This window comes from Aedes albopictus, chromosome 3 (genome assembly GCF_035046485.1).
Source record: "Aedes albopictus strain Foshan chromosome 3, AalbF5, whole genome shotgun sequence".
NCBI classification, from domain to species: Eukaryota; Metazoa; Arthropoda; class Insecta; order Diptera; family Culicidae; genus Aedes; species Aedes albopictus.
This window is the reverse complement of record NC_085138.1, coordinates 392,890,666-392,899,047: the sequence shown is the minus strand read 5'-3', so window position 1 is coordinate 392,899,047 and position 8,382 is coordinate 392,890,666. Positions and strand designations below refer to the sequence as shown.

At 47.4% G+C, this 8,382-nt stretch overlaps 1 protein-coding gene across 1 annotated transcript; it reads right to left on the bottom strand.

Annotated features, from left to right (window-relative positions):
- Positions 1-1,356: 1,356 nt before the first annotated feature.
- LOC134291899 (uncharacterized) lies at positions 1,357-3,274 on the bottom strand. The gene is made up of 2 exons (XM_062860293.1): positions 2,073-3,274; positions 1,357-1,966 (listed from the first exon to the last, which is right to left on the bottom strand). The coding sequence occupies exons 1-2, from the start codon at positions 3,241-3,243 to the stop codon at positions 1,716-1,718; spliced, it is 1,422 nt and encodes a 473-aa protein (XP_062716277.1). The 5' UTR covers positions 3,244-3,274; the 3' UTR covers positions 1,357-1,715.
- Between the last annotated feature and the right edge of the window lie 5,108 nt (positions 3,275-8,382).

Below are 8,382 nucleotides of genomic sequence, written 5' to 3'. Positions count from 1 at the left end.
AATATTGTTGGAGAAATCTTCTGGCTGGCACTTGGGCAGCGGTAAGGAACGATTTGTGATTTAATACCTAAAGCCAGAACATTCAAACGGATGGTACATAGAAATACAACTCACAGAATCGGAATAAACATTTGCATGTTTTTGAGCACTGCAAAACCAACTGCCTTCAGGAAATGTTCAAAGACTATATGCAAAACAAAAAAATGGAAAACCAGTGATGATCCGAATTTGACAGCCTCTGGTTGCGTTCGGAACAAAACTAGGACACTTTGTGTATAATTTTCATCAATAAATTAATTAATTCCTGCGAAAATCTTAAGGGAATCTTGCGTCTTGCCACATTTTATAGCGAAATCCATAAAGAATTCCTTGCAAAATGCTTCTTGGAACCTATACGAAAATAACCAGAGGATTAGGGAATCGCGCCACTTGGGCGGTGGCTTCTATTTTCGTCTGTTTTCCACTATAACTCAGTCAAATTTGATCCAATTGACACAATTTTTGGAATGCAGTGAGATACATAGGTGTACAACATTTCAAGTCAATTGGTTCAAAATTGACTGAGTTACAGTGGAAAACAGACGAATATAGAAGCCACCGCCCAAGTGGCGCGATACCCTATTCAAATAAAACGAAATGATTAAGCTCTACAGCACGGTTTCCCAACCTTTGTTTCGCTACCCTCCAACTGCTTACAGGCACGCTGCGATTGTTCTACGAAAAGCGGGGTGACAACAGACAGGGGGGTCGCGAGAGCCAAAGTTGGGAAGCGATGCTCTACAGCTACTGCCGGTGAAAGCCTGAAAGAAATCCACGCTTAAAATACGAATATCTTAAATTTCTGTGCTAGTTTCTGGGAAATATTTCAGGAGAAATTTTTGAATTAATTCAATCCTCAAGGAACCGAACGAGATTTTTGTAAGGCAATCCTTACGGAATTTATCTCTCTACAATTGGCTTTTCGATCCGGAAAATTGTGAGCGGGGGGATTCTATTGCATCCGACGTTGCTTACGAAAAACCTAGGTGGAATTTCTGAAAAAAAAAAAATCATATAAGGGAGGGAACCTGTACATAAATTTGGGTAAAAAAGGTATTCCTAGATGAATTTCTGCCCGAAAAAAAAGAAAACATGCAAAGTTTCCCTAAAGAAATTCCTTGCGACATTTCTTTGGGAATTTCCGATGGAATCCCGGATGAAATCGCCGGGGAAAAGAGTTATTCGAGGATCTTGTATAGCTGGTATTTCTTCGAATACCTGGAAGAATTTCTGAAGAAACCTCAAGAAATCCTTGAAAGAATCTACAAAAAAATCTAAGTGAATTAATATCAGATAGATGATTTTAAGATATCTGTTGGCGCCGAGAAATGAAAGACCGCACACTGATTTCGAACAGCTATATTTTCGTGCTTCAAACTGTAAATTTAATGCATAAATTAGTTGATAAGTAGGTTTAAGGGTAATATAACTTACATTTCAGTGGCGCTTTGTTAAATACACAATGGCCTTTCAATCAACGCCCTTTACGGTACGATTAGGTGTAACCCTACATAATAAAAGTTTTTGTAAATATCGCATGTTACATATGTTCCCTTTGTATATATTACCTTTCTAGCTTTAGTTCAATTTAGGTTAAGCTAGTATGTAAGTATATAAGTAGTAATTAACAAATTCACTGTAGGTTTAACTAGGGCTATCAAATTTAATCTCTAATATTAAGAACAATGGACCGCATGTGCAAATTGGTGAAGTAACGATAGACGAATGTCTGACTGACATTTCAGCCGTAGAGCAGCCGTAGACATTTCATCACACAAAGATCGGTAGCTCGCGATCTGACATTTGGACGACCGTGTTGCCAGTTCTCGATGTCCCTGTGGTAACATCCTCCCCCGGGTGCGGTCCACTGGTCTCGTTGACCGTACAATCACTCCTAACATCGAGTACCGCCAGTTTCGATACCGGCCTTCGAAGAACTCCCGCTGCAGTCTTTATTATAGCTTGGCGCACGTGGCCATCCGGTGCCCTGATCGACTCCGTCACGGTTCCACGGATCCATCCGTTCCGTTTACCTTCGTCCGCTATCAGTACGAGGTCCCCGGCTTTCACTGATCGAGACTCCTCAAACCATTTCGACTGTTTGCGGATCACTGGAAGATACTCCTTCAGCCAGCGTTGCCAAAATCGATTCAGGTTCCGCTGGATATGGTTCCAAGAATCCCTAGAGGTTCCTTGCTGAGACTCTATGTCCACGCTTGGCTGCTTGATTCCATTGGAACTGCCCAGCAGAAAGTGGTTCGGGGTGAGAGCCTCGGATTCCGCGGAATCAAGCGGTAGGTATGTAAGTGGTCTAGTATTTACAATTCCCTCTGCCTCCACGATAACAGTATGCAGCCCTTCATCGTTGAGTTTCCCTTCGGTATACGCATCCCCAATCGCTACCTTCACTGAGCGGACGAGGCGCTCCCACGCACCGCCCATGTGCGGAGCGCTTGGCGGAATGAACGTCCATTTCGTGTTCGCGCTGGTGAAGGTCGCCGTTACTCCTTCGTTGATCTGTTCACGCAGCGATCGATCAACCCCTCTGAAATTCGTAGCATTGTCGCTGAAGAACTCCACTGGTGCTCCACGACGACAGACAAATCTTCGGATGCAGGAAACGCACGATGCTGCTGATAGATTGTAGGCCACCTCGAGGTGGACAGCGCGGACGGTCAGGCAGGTGAAGAGCGCAATCCACCTTTTTACGTTCGCGCGACCCTGTTTAACTAGCAGTGGACCGAAATAGTCCACTCCGACGTAGCTAAATGGACGAACACTGATTGCTAATCGCGCTTGGGGCAGCGGAGCCATCGGAGGTATAGTCGGAAGTGCTTTACGAACCTTGCAGAATTGGCAGCTTCGGCTAACTGCTTTCACCACAGATCGAAGTTTCGGTATGACGTATACTTGACGAACTTCGTTCACCACTGTCTCGGAGTTTGCATGGCGATAGAGGCGATGATATTGTTCGACGATAAGCTCTGTGCAGCGATGCTTCCTTGGTAGGATAACTGGAAAACGCACGCTGTAATGGAGATTCTTCGCTGGTGCAATTCGGCTGTTCTGCCGCATCAACCCCTGCTTATCCATCATCGGCATTAGTTGGTATATAATGCTCGATCTGTCGATCGTTTCCCGCTTGTCTTCCGTCAAGGTTTGATTGTTCTGCAACGTCGCAACTTCATCCGGAAAAGCTTCCATTTGGACATGTCTTAGGATGTGAACTTCTGCTGCACTTAGCTCTGGCTGGGTTAGCCGACCGCTGTTTTTCTCTCCTTTCTTCCTGGCGTTGTTTATAAAACGTAGCACGTAAGCCACACTACGCTGCAACCTTTCCTATTTTGAGAATCGCTCATAGGCAATCACCGACTCCCATGTAGCATGAAGGAAAACTGACGACCGGACCTCCTCAGACGTGTCCACCACTGGATTGGTAGGCCTCGGCCAATCGGCTTCCGGCAGGACTAAGAAGTCTGGCCCGTTAAACCATTTGCTGTCTCGACTGAAGTAGGGTCCACTTCCCCACTTTGTCGCTTCATCTGCCGCGTTGGATTCCGATGGCACCCATCTCCATTCGTCGGCTGTCGTCGTCTCCAGGATTTCTCCAACTCGGTTGGCCACGAATGGCCGGTAATTTCTCGGGTCTGCACGAATCCACGAAAGCGCAATTGAACTGTCCGTCCATAGAATTCGTTTTGTGATGGAAATTGAGTGGTTGGCTTGCACAAACTTCAGCATCCTTGTTCCAAGGAGACATCCTTGTAGTTCCAGCTTCGGTATAGTCATCGGTTTTAATGGCGCGACCTTCGCTTTCGCAGCGATCAGGCTACATTGAGGAATGCCATGGATGTTGATGGTCCGCAAATACAATGCACAAGAGTAGGCTAGCGAACTGGCATCTACGAATACGTGGAGTTCGGCGTCCTCGTATGTACGTACTGATGCTTCCGGGAAATAGCAACGAGGAATCCGAATGTTTTCGATGTACGATATCATCTTGACCCATCTACGCCAGTCTGAATACTGATCGTCGCCGACTTCGTCGTCCCATCCTGTTCCCTCTCGCCACAAGTCTTGTACAAGAATCTTGCCATGGATCAAAAACGTAGCCAATAGCCCCAAAGGGTCGAACAGTGTCATTACACAGCGTAAAACTTGTCTCTTCGTTGGTATTCTTCCGCTTTCCAGAAGAGATTGAACTTCATCGCTCATTCGAGTGCTGAACGATAGTTCATCCGTCCGTGGATCCCACAACATCCCGAGCACACGCTCAGTATTGGCGCTCGCTGTTATCAGGCTTTTTCTGGCAGCAGCTTGTTTTTCTCCAAGGTGCTGTAGAACGCCCTCACTATTTGAGATCCAATTTCTCAATTCGAATCCACCGTTGCGAAAAATCTGACGAACTTCTTCGGAAATGAGAGCAGCTTCTTCCTCCGACCCAAAGCTATCCAGGTAATCGTCTACGTAGGTACTTTTTAGTATACCTTCTGCCGCTCTGGGAAACTGGCCACTGTGCTCCAATGCGTTCTTATTCTTTATGAATTGGGCGGATGCTGGAGAACACGTCGACCCGAACGTAGCTACATCAACCAAGTAGATCTCCGGATCTTGAGCTGGATCCACACGCCATAGAATCCGTTGTGAGTGCTTGTCGATTGCACGCATCAGTATCTGCAAAAACATTTCCTTCACGTCCGAGCAAACTGCGATCTGAAACTGCCGAAAGCGGAACAGCACTCCTAACAGCGACACCAATTGATCAGGGCCTTTAAGCAGCATACTGTTTAATGAAACGCCGTTTACCTTTGCCGCAGCGTCCCAAACGATGCGTGTCTTCCCTGGCTTCTTGGGATTGGTCACCACCCCAACCGGCAGATACCAAATTCTACGAGGATCCGCTTCTTGGAGTTCGTCGTTCGTCGCTTTATGGATGTAGCCTTTGTTTACGAAGTCGTGCATCTGTCGAACTACATTATCCTTCAATGCTGGATCCCGTAGCATTTTCCGTTCCAGGCATTCTAGTCTGCGTAACGCCATCCTGTAGCTATCGGGTAACTCGAAGTCGTCTTCCTTCCACAGTAATGCCGTTTCGAATTTGTTACCAACCCGAACCGTTGTTTGTTCCAACAAGTCCAATGCTCGCTGCTCTTCTTTTGAACGCAGAGTAACATTCCCTGATCCAGCTTCTTCCACATCGTAGAACTGCTTGATGGCTTCATGAAGATCTTTATTCGTCGTGCATTCACAGATGTGGAAATTGTATCCACCCTTTGTTCCAGGTTGTTGCTTCCCATAAACGCACCACCCAAGTCTGGTTTTAACTGCAACTGGTCCGTTCCCGGTCCCTTCTCTTGTCTTGAGAGGAACCGCCAGGTGCAGATTATCGAGTCCAATTAGAAGCTTCGGCACGGCGTTCGTGTAGCTCTGTACAGGCAGCTGCTTGAGGTAGTCGAATTGTTTTACTGCTTCTTCTAGTTGAAACGTTTGACTCGGAAGATTAAGATTCGCCACCGTACGGACATTCGACATTCTAAACCGTTTCTGCGAACCAGCCCCACCGACGGTGACAGTGACAGCCTTTGACTTCCCCTCGATTCTCGATGTGTTACCCGTCCACCGAAGGCATAGTGGCTGGGTTGTTCCGTCCACTCCAAGTTGCTCCGCGATTTCGCTCTCCATCAAGGTCAGCTCGGATCCCTCATCTAAGAACGCATACGTGTTCACCTCACAACTTTGCCCATATAGAGTAACGGGCACGATCCGAAACAGGACGCTCGATCCAAGATACTGATGAGTGTGATTCTCCGCGTGCTGGGTTAACGCCGTAGCTTCTGTAGTCCGCCTTGCTGCATGCAACAGCGGATGGTGGCGATACTGGCAGCCGTCCACATTGCAGCGGTTGCTGCTTCTGCACGATCGCCTACCATCCCAAGCAACACACATGTTATAATAGAGTTACGACAGCGCAAGTTTTGGTTGTATATAAGTTTATTTGACGTAATTCTAACATTGTGTTGAAATAACGTAAAATAAACTTCTATACAACCAAAACTTGCGCTGTCGTAACTATTATATAACATGTGTGTTGCTTGGGATGGCTGAATAGACAAATCTGGCACAGCGACAATGCTCTTACTTTTCGCCAACGTTCATCGACGTTCAAATCCTTGAATCCCGAACACTCTCGCAACCGATGCCCCGCCTTTCGGCAGAAGAGGCAATCAAACTGCTTGGCTATCGTCGACGGTTGATCCTCAACGGTGTTACCTGTGTGAGAATTGACATACCCTCTGGACTTCGGTTTGTCCTTGCTTCTATTGTGTTCCGGTTCGAATAGGACCACACTAGCTGCATCGTTGACGATGTTTTGCATGTAGTTACTGAATGTTTTCAGGTTCACTATGCCGAGACCACGCTTGTACCCAGCCCATACCAACTTCTGGTCCGATGGTAGCTTCCCGACGAGTTCCTGAAGAAGCATCGGGTTGGATAGGTGTGCATGTTCATTGGCTGCTTCAATATGGTCGCAAAGGGATTGCACTGCCATACCATATTCGATCAAACCCTCCAACTTGTCGGGTTTTGGAGCGGGAATCTTCCTCACCTTCTCCAGCAACGCGTTGATCAAAAGCTCCGGACGTCCGTACCGAAAACGAAGTGCCTCGATGACTTGCGGAACCGCTGCTGGCAATACTAGTCGGCTGCGCACCGTTTCGAGGGCGGGTCCTTTGAGACACCGTTGTAGACGGAGCATGTTCTCCCCATCCGTATAACCACATGATGCCGTCGTGTATTCGTAGTTGGAAATAAAAATAGGCCAATCGGAGGGATCACCCGAGAACTGCGGTAGATCGCGAGCCAATGATTGACGCGCGGCAAGCTGTTGCGGTGATGGACCGCCTCGATAATAATTCAGGCTCTGTCGTTGCGGCTGCTGCTGTTGATGCTGCTGCTGCTGCTGCTGAAGTGGCCGGGGAAACCACTCTTCAAACGACGTAGACGGCATGTTGCAGGTCGTGGAGCGCGCGAGGGGTTCGCGCTGCTGTTGAGTGTAAGCGAAGGGGATGCGAGATTGCTGGCGGCTATCGAAAGGAGTTTGTTCGATACCGCGGAAATCATACTGTTGGTCCCTGGTAAGGGGAATCGTATCGTAGGGAATCGTGGAGGACTTATGAGGGACATTACCACTGTATACTTTATTGAGGGAACCACTTTCATTAAAGCTACTCTTACCTGCAATACCCTCAGTTGAATAGGTTTTCTTGTGGGCACCCAGGTTTCTAGGCTGCTGGTTACCTTGGTATTGGTCCCCGGATGGATTTGGAAAACTGTACCGATGCTGACCGATCGGCGGACTGATGCTCCACTCGGTTGGGTCTAATCCGAGTTGCCTTTTACACTGCTGTAGCTGACGCCTTAGTTCTTCGATTTCCTCTCTGCCTGGAACGGCTTGCAACTGGCACCGTTCCAACTGCCTTTCCAAACCATGAACTGCATCTACCAGATTACGGTTGTCCGCGGGCTGAGCGGCTGCTGGTGAGTTCGGATCACCTCCCACCGCGCCACTTTCTTGCTCCGGGTTACCGTTGGGGACATCGGCTACCAGTCCTCCGCTTTCACGACCACTTTCCCGACTTCGGGAAGCAATCGCCTTGTCCATCAGTTCCAACTGTTCGTCCAGAAATTTCTTTTGCAGTTCATGTTCCATCCGTTGTCGCTCAAGCTCCTGACGTTGTTTCAGCAGGGCGAGATCACGCTGCATACTGGTAGTGGAACCGTTCGGAGAGGTATTCCCTGTCGCCACGTGTTGGTTCTGTTGTGGCGATCCAACGCAATTGTGGCATATCCATGATCGGTCGCTAATGGATTCCGTCACATTGACGCACGAAAAGTGCCACCATGAATCACACGTGTCACACTGCACATAATTTCGATCGGCGTCCGGATTATCGCAGGCAGAACAGTTGCCATGCCGTAAATCCGCATCTCTGCCTGCGATTTTGAAGATTGTTGGCGCCGAGAAATGAAAGACCGCACACTGATTTCGAACAGCTATATTTTCGTGCTTCAAACTGTAAATTTAATGCATAAATTAGTTGATAAGTAGGTTTAAGGGTAATATAACTTACAATTCAGTGGCGCTTTGTTAAATACACAATTAGGGGTCGCAGTACCGACCACTTTTGATGAGTACCGGTATTTCGGTACTGGGGCTGACAGTACCGGTAGTACCGGTAAAATACCGGTACTGGGAAATTTTTCACTAAAATAAATAATAATCTATTTTGCACTAGAAATCCACAATTTACCAGTTATTTGTGAATTCCGATTTTCAAGGAA